Source organism: Mus pahari, chromosome 13 (genome assembly GCF_900095145.1).
Source record: "Mus pahari chromosome 13, PAHARI_EIJ_v1.1, whole genome shotgun sequence".
NCBI lineage: Eukaryota > Metazoa > Chordata > Mammalia > Rodentia > Muridae > Mus > Mus pahari.
Window position 1 is genome coordinate 37,192,661 of NC_034602.1, and position 16,274 is coordinate 37,208,934.

At 38.4% G+C, this 16,274-nt stretch overlaps 1 protein-coding gene across 11 annotated transcripts in view; it reads right to left on the reverse strand.

Moving 5' to 3' along the window:
• Ldb2 (LIM domain binding 2) overlaps positions 1-16,274 on the reverse strand; it is a 336,086-nt gene that overhangs the window by 62,621 nt on the left and 257,191 nt on the right. For all 11 annotated transcript variants that reach the window (XM_029544997.1, XM_021210390.2, XM_021210392.2 and 8 more), the window contains exon 3: positions 6,091-6,263. In XM_029544997.1, the coding sequence (XP_029400857.1) occupies positions 6,091-6,263 (173 nt within the window). The remainder of the gene's footprint in view (positions 1-6,090; positions 6,264-16,274) is intronic.

Here is a 16,274-nt window from a genome sequence, read left to right on the forward strand (position 1 = left end):
GCGGATGCAACAGCCATACCCTTGTTCTATCCTTGGCTGCCTTAACTTGGAATAAAGGCTTCCACAAGGTAACTCACATTCAAGTGTGAGTTGCAACAACGTCACCCATTAAGAGTACATCTTCATCTCCAAAGAGGAACTCCAAAGAGGGCAAGGTTTAACCCAATGCAGTCATTGATGTAGGAGAAAAGAGTGGGTTGTCAGGAACTATACAAATCACATCCTCACCAGTGGCAGGTTTTGTTTATATTGCATAAAGCATTGGCTAGTCCTTCACCTTCCTAAGAACATATATGATATATCAGAGTCTCTCTTCGCTTATAATCACTGACAAAGATATTTTTTAACTTTTCATATTTGTATTATTCTTAGACTATTGATCCAGCTCTACACTCTACCACTTTTTTCACTATCAATGACTTTGGGAGGGAAGAGAATAATAAAAAGCAATACACATCCCTGTCCGTTTTTCAAACTAAAGGACAGTGAGCGGGGAATGACATCAGCAGTTACAACTAGTTAGTTATGTTTGCTTTGATGAAGCAGCACAAGAATGCTTGGGGGCTTTGAAAACAGAGGGTACAAGATTTGAATTCGGACCCTACTTTTTACTTACTCTGGAACTTGAGGGAAATCAAGTGTGCCCCCCCACACCACCAAGTGTATTCTGCAAAGAGAATGCTGTCTAGGGTGCCTGGTCCAAGCAGAACGGGGCAGGCAGATATAGCTGAGCAGATCAAACAAACAGAACCTAAGAGGAGAACCCAATCGAGGTCACCATGATGTTTGGGCTTTTAGACTCCATACATTTTCTCCTTTTTGCTATGCTGAGTCTTTGCTCAGACTTTCTGGGAGAAAGATTTCCTAGTTAACAGAAATATGCAAACTTCTGAAAGAATGTGTAAAACTTAATCTGTAAAGCTGTAGGCCAGGAAGATAGTGGTTAACATCTATCATGAGACGTTATCATGAGACGTGGCTAATGATTCTCCTCTTGGGATAATACAAACCATGCCATTTGGGAAGTTCTAACTGTCACTTTCCATGTACTCTGATGGGACATTTCAGAAGTTGTGGGGAAGAATCAGTATAGAAGGCTTAATAGGGCTCTGCTGAAAAAAAGATGCACTTGCCATCTTCATTTTATCAAAGATCTGTTGGATGTAATGAGATAATTATTGATAATCTGGGTGAAGACCTCAACCTCAGAAGCAATTAGCAGAACTTCTGAGTAAGTTCGGACATGTGGGCATCATGCCCTAAAACTCTGAGAGAGGTTGTCTGCTGAGCATGGCTTCTGGCAGCTTAGCTGTGAGTGTTAGTGAGTAGAAAGGGAAATGTCGCCAATGTACCCAAACCATTTTTCCAAACACATCTCTAGCACTGGAATTAATTTACCAAGGTTGTCAAAGAAGTATCATGCAGATTAAACCAACTCCCTACCCCCACTTCAGGATGTTAATTTCATACAAGTCACCTGCAGTGACAACGTCACCAGTAAACTATCTATGGGAAAAACATATTCATAGGCTATAATATTTTCCTTTACTTTTAAGAGATGGGATTATTAGATAGTTAAACAAATATATTAGCCTGGTTAAATATCAGGGTTATTTATTGTTACTATTATTGTTGTTCTTGTTGTTGCTGCTGCTGCTGTTGCTATCATCTAATCTATTTGTTTTCTGTCTGTAAGCCACAGGATCTGGGTAGAAAAAGGCTCTGGTCTGCTTCAATTAGATTCAAGTTTCATGATGAGAAGGGAAGTGTGTAATCCTGATGGACTGCTCAGTGGGAGCATCTGCAGGACCAAGGTCAGGCGCTTCCTTCCTTCACTTCGTCATAGCAAACTAGATGGGACTTCTCTTGCAGACAAACTTTGTCAGTCCAACAAAATGGAAAATTGCCACAAGTCACAGGCTCCCTTTGGAGTCAAATGGGATCAATGTATCCAGGACGTACTATGTGTGAAATGGGAATTCTTAGAACTGTTTCCCAGTTGATTACAACAGATTTTTTTTTAAAGTTAAGTTAAATGATATCCAAAAATGAAAAATGCAAGAGAATTTTGGTTGGTGCTCTTCCCCCGTCCCAAATGATTATACATATAGCATTATCCCAAGACTCAGGGAGACTCCCCTCCTCTAATGTAAGCTAAATGAAACCCAAAGCTTTGTGGTTTGTTTTCTATGCAACCACCAAGAACCATAACAGAGGTATATATGGAAGAGTGTATGTCTCCTTTGTTAGGAAATATAAAAAATAAGCATAGCTAATAAAGTAAAAGTAATGTTTTCTCACTTCAAAAAATATCTGTACCTCCTTATTAATCAAAACCATTAATGCAGCTTTTATCTAAAGTTGGTCTTTAAAAGGAAAAAAATAATCCTGCTTTTCTGTTGGAATCCAAAAATCAAAAAGGGTCCCCAATTAAGAAAACATTTTCTGTTGTGCTGAATCCATGTTACCGTACTGTGAGCTCTGACATTTTGTTTCTGTGGTAACCAAAATCAGCTGATTAGTTGGCATGGCAACAGAAAAGATGTAATCCCAGCAGACACACTCTAATCAATGCCCCCAGCACAGATGGTCTCCGGAGGATCAACAAGAAAGAGGCTGGCAGGCATTCAGCTGATCACGTGCTAGCTTGAGACTGGGCCAGGAATGAGAAAAGTAAAAAAGAACATTTCTCAAACTATCCGGTAGCTTGTTAACCCTTCTCTGTCTCTAACTGATGAAGTAATTTTGACCACGCTGTCCTATGATCCAACAGCTCTCATAGAGCAATGTGTATAATTTTTTAAAAGGTGGGAATATTTGGTTTTGCATCTTTGTATATGAACAACAGCATGCGACTAATGGAGAATTTAGAATACTATCTGAAAGAAGCTCTCTGAATTTTACCTAGAGATATCATATACGTAAGTGTTTATTTGAGGGATATGATCCTGAATCAATTAGGGGGATATGATCTTGGCATAAGTAATTTTAGATTGTAGTGTGATACACAGGGAAAAGTCAGAATGGGAAACAATTGTCAAGAAAATCAAGTGAGAAGTGTTCACTTAGAGGACACTTAGGTAATGTGCTTCCAGGTTATATTTGTCTCAGTAATAAATAATTTCAGGATAAATAATTGAGAAGAGAAAAGAAAATCCATAAACCCATGTTTGCAGAAGTGATACAGGTATCCAACAGTGGTTGTAACTATTTTTGTTTTACTTTGCAAAAGCCAAGAATTTACATTTACAGTGGCTCTCTCAGAATCTTCTGATGTTCACATGTTCACATCCTTGACAATAACTCAAGGGGCTTTGACTCTGAAACTCTCCCGGCATGCTCTTCTGATTATTAAGCCTTGTTTTTCTATTTGATTTGAAATTGAAAACATAAAAGAAAGGCTTTATTATGTGCATTTAAAAATTCTAATTACACATTTATCCTTAATCTATAATGTTCCTGGTATCAGGAAATTGCAAAATGCTCACTATACCCCTGAGGGATATTTAATATCTCTGTTGATTAGGAATGTGGCTGATTTCCGATTCGCTAGTTGACCAAATTTTCATAAAAGCAACTCAGAGCCATTGGGTCAAATGCTATTTGGGGAGAAACAGTTTAGTGATGGTCTAAATTAGAACAATGTAAGCTGCAGACACATAATGTGCTAAGAAACCTCCAGGAGTAGAACCAAAATGCCAGCAGAGGTTTTACAATTCTCTTTCTTTGTGGCACCAGGAAGCTTATTTTTTGTTTAAAATAGCTATAATGTTTGATTACACAAACCTAAGTTATTTTTAATTAACATAAGAACAGAAGGAAATTAGAATAGCATAGTGAACATCAAGGGTGGGAGGAGGGAGGGAGGGACAGACAGAGGGAAAGAGAGAGAGAGAGAGAAGAAAAATGAATCCTTCGAATTCTATCAAATTTCCTAAAAATAAATGTGCACAATTAGCATCTGGATTAAGTCACTATAATGAAACTACATGTCCTAGAAAGAGATATTTTTCATCAGAGTATTGAAATATTTATTACAGGAGTAGGCAAATAGTCTATCCTGCCTTGGAGCAGAATGACCTAGGTGGTCCAAATAATTGATGCTCTCGGAGCCAAGGGAGCTATGTTCAGCTCTTTCTAGTGATTGCCTTGTTTTCCTGGAAAGAAAGAAAGAAAACCAAAACATACACACATAACAAATAAACAAACAAACAAATAGCACCCTGGGGAGTAGAGGGAACATTCCAGAAAAAAATGAAGCCAGGAAGCAAACCTCAGTGTCTTAAGTAAGATGAGAACAACACTTGGTGCCTTGTGGATTCCTCAGAAAAGAGAGGCGGGGAGTGGTCTGGCACAAGTCTAAAGTGTTCCATTACATCCCCTCAGAGCAACTCACCTTGTTCTCTTGTGGGTTTGGGCCTGACCCGAGAAAGAAAGATACTGATTGAACCTATAAAAAGGCTGACACAAAAATGCTTCCGACATTTTTCAATGGCTGCAGACATTGAGTACAGTTTCTGAATGATGGAAAAGTTTTATTTAATTAATATGCATTGTTTCTCTTAAAGCATAAGGAGGTGGCATATTTTATTTGAATCAGCTAAAAGAATTAACATCAGCGGGTGGGGGGAGGGAGGGAGAGAGAGAGAGAGAGAGAGAGAGAGAGAGAGAGAGAGAGAGAGAGAGAGAGATATTTTTCCTGCACTACTGAGACTTTGTAACCATGGAAGGGAAGGAGATACGTGTGCATCTTATCTGCATGATTATGAAAATGCCCTCTATCTTCAGAATGAAGCATGTCATGGGCAAATTAAGCCTTCATCCCATAGGACATTTCCTTCCATAAGCAAAACTCTCTTCCTAGGATGGATTTCAGCATTCTTACAATGCAGTTCTCTGACGGAGTCCTTTTCACTCTGGTTAACTATAAGGCAGAGAAAACCCCTACCTCTTGCCACATTAAAAATTCCTATTGTCAAAGTCAAGATGCTATGGAGTCAATGGCTCTCTATTGTATTACATACCCATGTTCCATGACTTTGGCTTCATACACCATCATGGGCACTGTGAAAGACTGATGTATACTCATGTGGTCAATGATACTAACATGAAGCATTGAATTTCTTGAAGCAAAATTACACAAGCAACACATCCCAAGCTTTGCAGTAGGATTTTTGGTAATTAACCCTGATAATCCAACATCCTTTAACTAGAAAGGGCTGTCATCTGTGTTTTGTTCTAAAAGAGATAGCTGTTATCACTAATATCACAAAAAAGTTTCATGCTGAATTTTAGTCAATATTACATGAATACATATTCATTAAAACAAATTTCTGTAGGGTTGAAGGGTCAACTCACTGGTAGAGCCTGCATTTAGCATATACAAGGCCCTGAGTTTGACCCTCAGGATATCAAAAACAAATAGATAACAAACTTCATTTGCTATTTTCTGTGACTATTAGGTTACTACTCTTTTTTTCTACCTGTAAGAGAACATACTGGGATTATGTGCCCACACTATGTGGTGGTCCTCAATGAGGGGGCAACTCCACATGCTGGTTTTCTGTCCGTGACTGAAGTAACAGGTTGTGAATGTGTAGAAGATGGTGCTGAGTCTCTGTCTTCTCTGGTTCACACTACATATCTTCACAGGCTGTGAACTGGGAATCAAATACTGTAGTGTCTGGATCCCGCCATCTTTTTGCCTGTTAGCTTTATGGCCAGCTTCCATCTCTGCTGTGCCCAATGCTGAGTTGCTTGGCTGGCACAATGCAATCCTAGACTCTCTGAGACCATGAGGGAGCAACCTTTCATCTTTAGCTTTCCTAGCCCCTTTCACGACTTTTGATTTCAGATGCCTTCCAGATAATAATTAAGGTGTAATTAGTGAACTGTCTCCCTTATTTGTTCAGATTTGAACTTACTTAACATTTTCAAAATATCCAAGCACTCTTTGTACAATAGGAAAGTATTCTTTCAGCCATCAAAGACTTATTTGCACAATAAACAAAGGCTCTATTTTAGCTGCTGAAGTGAAGAAGCAGCTGAACTCTTCTTAAGGATGTAACTGTAGCCAAGCCTAGTCCATACCTTGGTAAACATGGGCTTCCCATGCTGTGTGACCATGGCACACTGGTCGCAGTCTACTGTGATGGATGAGTTGTGGTACGACTCCTTTGAGTGTTTGAGGATGTAGTACAGGTCTGTCACCCCTCCTTCAAATACGGTGCTAAAATAACGGGGAATGAGGGTCCTGCCGATAGCTGCAAAAGAAACAGAGAAGCAAGCCATGAACACACACATCCAACCAATACCCCAAACCCATACCGTGGCCAGCTGGATGCAGTCATCTCGAGAAACCATGCCAGGAGACCATTTCTCTTTCTAAACAGCCATGACCCATCTGGCTTGAAAGTAATAAACCATATCCCTAACTATTTGGGGAAAAATGGGACCACCATCTCACGGAGGTTTATGTCCATGGAAACCAATAAAATAAGATTTAATAGTTAGAAAATAATGGTGAGAGTGGACTTACTCTTGGAGCTTCACATACATTTTTGAGTGAACATATATTATGAAAAAACAGAAGCCAGCCAACCTGCATGGATTGTTCAACGTGCTATTTTCATCTTAATTACCAAACTATGTGCTTTGCCTTTTTAAGTAGCAAGAGTATAAATTTTAATATCATGATGCTTTTTAGATTGTGAAATATGTTGGCATTTTCTCATTGGGTCTTCAGAAAAATTAAAAAAAAAAAAAAAGAAAAAAGAAAACAGGAAATAACGAATTAAGACCTCCCCAAAAATAGACTATAAAAAGGTTAGTATGAGGTTTTCAAAGTCATAGGATTTACAAATAGTCTTCATCTCACACATGCAAATATCAATAAACCTGCCTTTTCTAATATTGCGTCTCAAACTGCTCTGGGGAGTGTGAATCTCTGATGAGTAACCTCATTCTATTCAGGGATCAAAACCCTGTAGATTCTAACTTTTCTATCTGTTTTGGAGCTAGATAAGCGTATATCAAGGCCTAACGGGCCCAGTTAAGAGAACCTGCCACCTTTTGCTTGCTCTAAATTGGTCTTGTCCATTCCATTCGACTTTGAGCCGAGTTTGCTGATGTGTGATGCCCCCCACCTCAAGACCAGCGCTCACTCCAGCAGTGATTTGAATTCTCTTACAGTGGAAATCCCAATTCATAAAATCAGGAAGCTTGCTTATGGGCAGATTTTAAGGCAAAGTCCTAAAACCACTCTCAAGCAATCCAAAGGGTGTTAGTTAGTTAGTTAGTTAGTTAGTTTTTTAAATAAATCTCTCACATCCATGATTTAATATCCCCCATAGAGGGAAATAATATTTAGGATAAACTACCAATGAAAGCTTTAGCTGGAAAAGATCAAACACCATTTCAGGAAAGTTTAGAATATTTAATTTCATTTTGAAAGCATCACTGCTAATCCATCCCATATGGATCTATAGCTCTTTTGTACACAGGCTTGGGGTAATAAGTATAACGAGAATCTCCTGCCCAACTGTTCCTCCACATGATCTTTAAAGGATCCAGATCCCGAGGACGAGTCTTTGAATAATTTATGCTGTTGTTATTGCTTCCTATTTGCTGCAGGTAAGATTAATCAACAAGTGTGTGATGAGCAGTCTGGGATTCAGGTGATGCTATCCCAAGTAATCCTTATGTATACACTTCCTAAATACTGCCTAATCCCAAATACTGCATGCTCCTTCTCTGAATATCAAATTCAAATGAGGGTAATTTGAGTCCAGCACATCCCACAGCAAATGCATAGCTATGATTACAAAGAAAACTTTACAGCGCTGGAGACCTTATTGTACTTCGCCAGACAGATAAAATTAATTGAATGTACTTCAAATGTTCTAACTTAAAGCTAATTACTATAAATCAGCTCAAGTATTTTGACAATTTGGAATCTGTACTATTAGGAATAAATACACAGCACAAAAATGAAGTTGAAGGGTGAAATATTTCACTATAACTTTCAAGGAATTGTCACATTAAAAAGGTTACGGCAAGTAATTGCCACTGGATTCATCACATTTCAAGTTTATTCTCCACAAATCATATGCAGTTTAATTGCTCTATAGTGCACTTGGCTATATATTAACATAGTTTTATTCGCAGTCTAAGAAAAAAAATAAATGGAAAAAGTTTGCATTTCTTTAACTTTAACCCTAAAACTGTAATGACTTCCTTAATTCCAGGCAAAGCCCAAGTCGTACAGAAAACATATTTAGAATGGAACCTGGCCCGGTGTACTGAATAGTTTGTAATACTATAGGAGGAGCCTGGAGGCCAGCACATGCTGTCAGGCACAGGTCCCTTGCGTTCTATGCTTCTCAGCTCTGACTTGGCCCAGTAGTCCCCTTCTCATCTGGAGGCTGCCACTTAGGTGGCCCTGGTGAACCTTTGCTGGCCATGCTGGATTATGCATTGTCTGTCCTTCATGGTCTACTCTGGTTCCTGAACTCTGCTTCAGTTAATAGAACACAACATAGCTACCCAGCGTCACTTACGGAAGAACTGGATGGTTCTACATTACATTTGGGGACTCTATGCCCAGCTATTCTAAGGTTATACTACTGTAAGAAGCCCAACCAAGGAATGTAGAAGGGTGGCCTGAAGAAGAGAGCCCTCTGGCCACCACCCAACACTCATTTTCAGGACTAGGACCATCTCAGAACTAAGTTAAGATGCCATGGGAAACAAAAAATAAGATTCTCCCTGCAAGCTATGTTCATGAAGAAATGATGAATGACAAGAAACTAGCTGCATTTCAAAATCCTTTCCTGAATAAACAGGTAGCTCTGCCACTAAAAACTGATAAATCGTAGGCACATAGAGGCCTGCACACAACGAGGAGGCAAGCCATCGGTGTCAGTGAACTGACTTGAGCCTTTATCTAGGCTGGGAGGAGGCCAATGACACCCCTCTGAAGGTCAGTTTGTACTCTCCTGTTCCTCTCCCTCCTCCTCTTCTTTCTTGTTCTTTTTCCATCTTCCTTCATTTCCCCTCTCCTCTCCATTTTGTCTCAGGATTGTTCATTTTAAGCTTCAGTTGTTTGCAAAGAGAGAAAACTTGGTTCACTTGTCCCATTCCCACATGGAGATGGTAGTAAACAAGGATATGTGGTGAAGAGAAGTGATGGAGAGGATCAATGAGGAGAGCTAACCGAGTCTCTATTTGCACACACACTGTGCAAAGCTGCAGGAGATTAAAAGGGATGTCAGAGGCTGTATTAGTTTCCCACTGCTGCTGTAACAAATCACCACAAATGCAGTGGCTTAAAACCTCACAAACATTATTACCATAGAGTTTCAACGGTCAAACACAGGTCTGGCTCAACTAATGAAACAGTGTCAGCAGCTGTGGCTTCCCTTCAGGAGGCTCTGGGGAAGCTGTTTTCTTGTTTTGTCTTTCTCAGCATCTACAGACTGCCTACATCCTTTGTTTATGATTATTTCCTCATCCATAAACCTAGCAGCAGCAGGTGGGGTCTTTGTAAGGAAGGCTTCTTTTCTTTCGTTTTTTTCTGGCTTCCATATTTTATGTTTGGTCTCAAGCCATTGCACTGGACCTGCACATACACTACATGATAATCTCCCCATCCTGGCCCTTATTAGTCGGATCAGGAAGGGCATTTGGCCATGTGAAGGAATATTCATTGATACAATAAATTAGGATATAGATATCTTTGAAAGGCTGTTATTTTGCTTACCATAATGAAGATGCTAGATAAGATCATAAATTTTGTAAAGGAGACAGTGACTGTAACCCTCCCCCCCAACACACACACAGTGCAGTATATAAGTTGTGAGTAGAGCTAGGTGTGGTGGCTCATGCTTATAATCCCCAAACTGAGGAAAATGGGGAAGGAGATGTACCATGAACTTGAGGCCAGGGTGGGCTATAAAGCATGTCGCTTTCTCTCCAATAAATAAATAAATTGATAAAGCATGCAGTGATTGAGAAGTTCACCAGAGCCGAATCCACATGTTCACCATCAGCCCACTGCATAGCCATTTATTTGCTCTGTGAACATTCTCTGAGCTTGGAGCAGGTGCAGAGCTGCTGAAAGCACAAACCCAGACCTTTGTCAGATCTATCAGACCTTTCTATTAGGAGCGTTAACAAATATCTATATGTACATAGCACAGTGCAATAATTCAAATTTAAACTTGGATTTGTGATTTGGAATTGTTCAACCATCTCTTCTGAATCCTGAACCCAATACACAATTTTATACAGTGGAAATGCAGAGATTACCACATTCTTTTATTGTATTAAACCATGCAACCACACGGCACAATCTAACGAAATACTTTGAAGATCTATCTGGGCACATTTAGAGATTCAGTGATCTAACTCATCAGCCACAGCAGCTCTGAATCTACTTAGCTTCACATGCATATGCTAAACTTACCCTTTACATCTATGCTTTAATTCCTGGAATGAAAATAATTTAAATATTGATATGCATAAATCTCCATTATTCCCATGGAGAGGCTCTAAATATTCTTTAAATGAGATTAAGATTACAGCAGATAATAAAAAGCATTCTGTTTTCCTAACAAATTTAGATAAAAGTTAGGAAAGCATTGATGGGGAGAGAATCAGGAACACAGGAAGATTTTCTGTTATATTCGATAATTGAAATATACTACATATTATTTATGTATGTGTTCTTGAGAGAAAAAAGAAAATCACATATTAAATTATTCATGCCCTGGAATGTTTACAAGGAATGTTCAAATAACCCTCTACTATATGGTAAATACATTTAGTCTGTGAAGAGCTAAACATCTATTCATGTTTTAGATATTGAAACCTGGACTCAGGTTCCTTATAAAGTTTCCATTGTTTTCTCCTCTTGTTATCCCTGATACCATCTTCCACACTGAGAAGCCAGGAGTTCTCCCTGAGGAAGTTGGTAGGTGCCTGTAAGCGGGAGCCAGTGTCCACTTGGTCAATGTTAACTTGAACACAGTAGGATCCCTAGAGCATACTTGTAATATTAATGGACACATTTAGAATTCAAACGGTATAGACCCATTAGTAAAGTGGTTGAGGTGCAAACCACTAGGATCTAGATATGATTCCTAGAACTCACAAGAAAAGACATGGGGTACACTGAGAGGCAGAGATGGGGGATTCCTGGAGGGCTTCCTGGGCACCAACTTATATTGGTGACCCCCAGCTTCTAGTGAGAGACACACTCTCAGAACACAATGTAAATTGTCCAAGAAAACTCTCTGAGCATGAGTCCACAGAGACACACACATCCATCAAACCAAACAGTACATGGGGGTGGGGATTCAATGAGAAAACAAAACTTTAATGTATTCTTCCCAAAGCAGGAGTTACGCTTTCTAAAACACTCGATTCCTTCCTTCAATTTTCCTATCTATCTATCTATCTATCTATCTATCTATCTATCTATCTATCTACCCTATTCTATGTATTATGAAAAACTTTCCTCAACTCTTATTGAACTTTATAGGTAATTCACAAGAGAAAAATCACACGCAGAAATAACCACATGGGAAAGTATTCAAACTGGTAATCAAAATACAAAGTTAAAATACTAAATAAAATCCTTATGAGGTTGTAATTAAATAGTACATGCAAACAATTTTAGAAAACTGAATATTGTGAATTACTCTCTCTTGGAATCCTCAGCTCATTCAAAGTCTGCAATGTGTGACTCAGCTTTGCTAGGTCCCCTGGTCAAACTACTATTCTCAAAAGTCCGGAGGTCACTTGCTCTGGAGTTGTTTAAATCCATAAAGGAGCTGTTGTTCGATGGGAGAACTCTTGAGTTGGGGGCCGTTTTGTTACTAATTTGGATGCTGTTAATTTCTTTTTTACAAAGACAACTCAATTCTAAAAGCTGAAAGAGATTGACATCTGATAAAAATGGGGAGTGAGAGGTAGAGCAGGAGTTGACAGTGTAGCAGGGTGACGGAGCACTTCAGCATTCGTTAGCTAAAGATTTTCCAACAATGAAGAGAAAACTGTATAGCTACACATCCCTGTTTCCATATAAGCAACATTAATTTTATTAAAAGCATTGATTATTTAATGATATTTACAGATTTCCTGAACATGCCCATGAGTACATTGGTATCTAAGCTTTGGTCATTTGGACCATGCTGCTATAGTTCCTGTGTTTTATAAATGCACATGGAAATTCTCATGCAGTACAGTGATAATATTAGGTAATAAGTGCAGATTCATTAGATTGTCGACTCATTTGTATTCATAAATCCATGAATGTATTACATTAACACATAAATGATAGTGTTTCCAGGAGTGATCAAAACAAAACAGATAATTTCACACTCAGAAAATAACCATTATAGATAGTCAAAACAATGGAGCTTAAACATAAGACTTTGACAGAGGGGGTATGTTTCAAGTCATATTCCCTCGTTTTTGAGAGGGAGAAAGCAAGACACACTAACTCCATGGCTGTTATAGTTATCATTCTAATAGGGCTTTGATTTATTTTCTCTACCAATGCAACTTTATTTCAATATCTTCTCTCTAAAGATATATCTTGCTTTTTCAAAGATTCATTCATTTCATCTATGCTTACTAAATGCCTGCTATAGGTGAGACGTTTGTTCTAAAACTATTCAGACAGAGGCTTAGGGTGGTAGCAAATAGTGAAGGCTAAGGCTTGGAGCTGAGTCGTCGTTGAAAAAGATCACGTGATAATCTGTGATTGGAGAGGTCCAAGTCTAGGATTCAGCATTAACAATGGGTCTTGGCCAGACATGAGTTTGGATCGAATGTGCCTGATGGATTATGATGTCACCAAAAAAAAAAGTAAATATAAAAATAAAAAGCCATCGTGATAGGTACACTGTCTAAGAGATGAAGCAGATAGGTGAAGTTAGAGCCAGAATCAGAGAAAGATTAAACAAGGATTTGCTTTTTCTTCTATAACATGGTATTAAAAGGTTTTGGCCAATGACATCCTATAACGAACCCTCAGTGGTCTTCCTGCATGTATTATTGGCTGGCTAATGTGGTCTTCAATCCATATGGATCTTTTTATATGCTAAGAAATATAATTAGGTATTCTGTTCTGCCAGTGAGTCCATCAGTTCGTTAATTAAAGACGGAAGGATGAGTGTCACCGCTGCATCTGGCTTCATTCCTCTGCCGAGTGGGGCTTGATGACTGTGCCGCCTCTTAGGTATCCAAGCTTATGCCACGCTTCGTATCTGATAAAAATATTTCTGCATTCTTTACTTTTTAATGTCAAAAAATTTAATACTGTACATTAAATGATGAGCCTTAAGATTCTTTTGTTAAATTCAAAGAATTATGAAGGATTGGCTCAATTAAATTTAGAAAGAAAGCACTGTCATTTAAAAAATATTCTAGTATAGGATCATAATACATGCCACTAAAATTTAACTATTTTTTTGTCTTCAGATTTCCATAGTTATCTACAGAGTGTTAGGGGTAGGAAAAATCTTTGTTTCTTAGTTATTGTAAAATATTTTATAAATGTTGAACGGCATTGTGATTTTTAATCAAAGCATATATTCAAATTCATGTATTCATATAGTTTTTGGACTAAGCTTTAAGTTTTTGCTTTTAGTCAAAAAAAACTATATTAATATAGAAGTATAAAATTGAATATATGTTTTGATTAAAAATATGGTTAAATCACAACCTCATTCAACATATGTAAAATATTCAAAAATATTGAGAAATGTCTTCCATTTCTCTCTTTAATTTTTCAGTGTCTTTCTCATCTTGCTACTGCAGCTGTAAGAGAGGTTTCAGGAGGAGGCTGACGTGTTGAGGACGTGGACCTCCTTCCTGCCCTATTAGCACAGGTAGGGATCGGTGCAAGGATTAGGGGAGTTCTATACATTGTGGAAGTCCTTGATTTCATTATGCTTTGCTCTTGAATCCTGATACATATTTAATTTGATCAAACATCGTCTCAAAACTACTCAATTTTCTTCTTAGAATTTACTAATATATTTTTAAGTATTGAACAACATTTATACTGAATACAAATTTTAATATTTACTCATCTGTACCTGCATCCAAAGCTGAATCAATCGTTACACAAATTAATATATACATTTGTTGCGGAAAATATTTAAAAAAGAACTGCAGGTTCCCGCACTACACCCAGCTACGCTCTGCCCATGGTCCCGCCGCCTCTAGGCCAGCCTCTGTATGGCGATCCTCCTAGCTCCAGTCCACCTGCCTCAGTGCCACCTGTACCTTCTTAGCCATCACCCCCTGTGGTCAGTGGTCCCAAATTCTAGTAATCCTGTAAATCAAAACTCTAGAAGCTTGTAATTAATCAGTCAGATTTATATATCAGTAAGTTCTCAATTCACAAGATGCCCACACAATAATTTCAGAACCAATTGATAATGATACAAGCTGTCCACCTAGATTAGAAAAGTTATCCCAATTATTCTATCCCTATATGATATTATAGCTACCTGTGGCTACTTAAAGCCACACAGAATCTGAATTATCCTGTTTGTCCACCATCTTCCTTGTCCTCCTTCATCCCCAACTCTGAAACTCTTTACTCTGCCTCCCTTCTCCCCGCCCAACCACTGGGTTTTTGTTGTATTAATATTTAAAGTGATTTGACAGGGAATATTCTGCTGCATACATTTATTTTTCCTTTAGCATATATTAGTTAAAATAGAAGTCTGTGTGTGCCACTGTACTGAGAACTAAATTACAGGGCCAAGATAGGAAAAGACATATAGCTAATTCTAGTGGTGGCCAGAACTATTTTCTAAGATTTCTGTAATAACAAAACATAGCTATAGCTGGCTACATATTGAAATATGCTTAATGTGTTTCTCTGATCGAATAGGAATGATCTCCACTCATGGTGACACTGATTAAATCCTGATTAGTGATTATGAATGGCACTTAACATATGTGGAAAAAAATAAAATAAAAAATACTAACAATTATTTAATAAATGCAATTAGGTCATCCATGATTATCTTTGACATCTCATTTTAAAGGCCAGCAACCTGATGCCCAGAAAAATAAAACCATGCCACAGCTTAGCATCTGTAGATTTTCTAGGTTCTGATATAACTATATTATTTTTTTTAAATTTTATTAATAATTTTAATTTTGAAATTATAATATAATTTTACATCATTTTCTTCCTTTCCTCCCTCCAAGCTACCCCATGCACCTCATTGCTCTCCTTCAAGTTCATGACCCTTTTTCTTTATTTTTTGTTACACACACACACACACACACACACACACTCTCCTAAATATCTAATCATAACCTACTCAGCCCATAAAATACTACCTGTGTGACTATAATCTCAGGGCTGACACCTGGCATTAGGTAATTCCCAGCACTTCCCAGTTGCTATAGCTCTGTGTCTGAGGATAAGGTCCTCTGAGCTTTCTCCCTTCTTAGGACCCTGGGGACCACACCCGAGGCCTTACACATGACAGAGAAGTACCCTCCTTCTATCCCAGGTCATTACTCTGTTAGCCACATAATAGTCCATGTCCAAGAAAGCAACACTGTCTTTCAGGCACTCGCTAGGGGCTCACTCGGCCTAACTGTTCTCTGGACATGGAGTGGGCATGGACCAGACCTTACTTTCTGTTGGGGACTGCTTTGCTGCAGGGTTCAAAGGACACTTCCTTTGTTCTCTCTGTTTCACAGAATAAATCTCCAGATAGGAAACCTGCCTTTAAACATGAGCAATGAAAACAGGGTATGTCTCACTTGTGCCCTGTCTCCGCCCTTGACAATGTGGGGCCAGAGACCCATCACATGGGCACCAGAGTCTTCTTCCTGCAGGCTTTGGATAGAAGAGCTTTGACATCTGCTCCCAGGGCCTCAGAAGTGACACGAGGGGAGTTGTTACATCTGAGAAAAATAAATTTGGACTTTGGAATTAAAAAAAAAATACTTTGTAAGGATTTTATGAAACTGAAAGAGCAAGGCTTGCTTGTGTGAACATCTACTACTAACACAGACACTAAAAAGTTTTAAGTTTCCTGGATGCTCAATAGCCACCAATATCTTCAGTGCCAATATTCATCAGTGCCATCACCTCGGGTTGTGTTTGATAGTAATGTCACATTGTCTTCTAGATATTTTAATTATACATACAGACATATGACCTCTCCTCTCTCTCTCTCTCTCTCTCTCTCTATATATATATATATATATATATATATATATATATATAT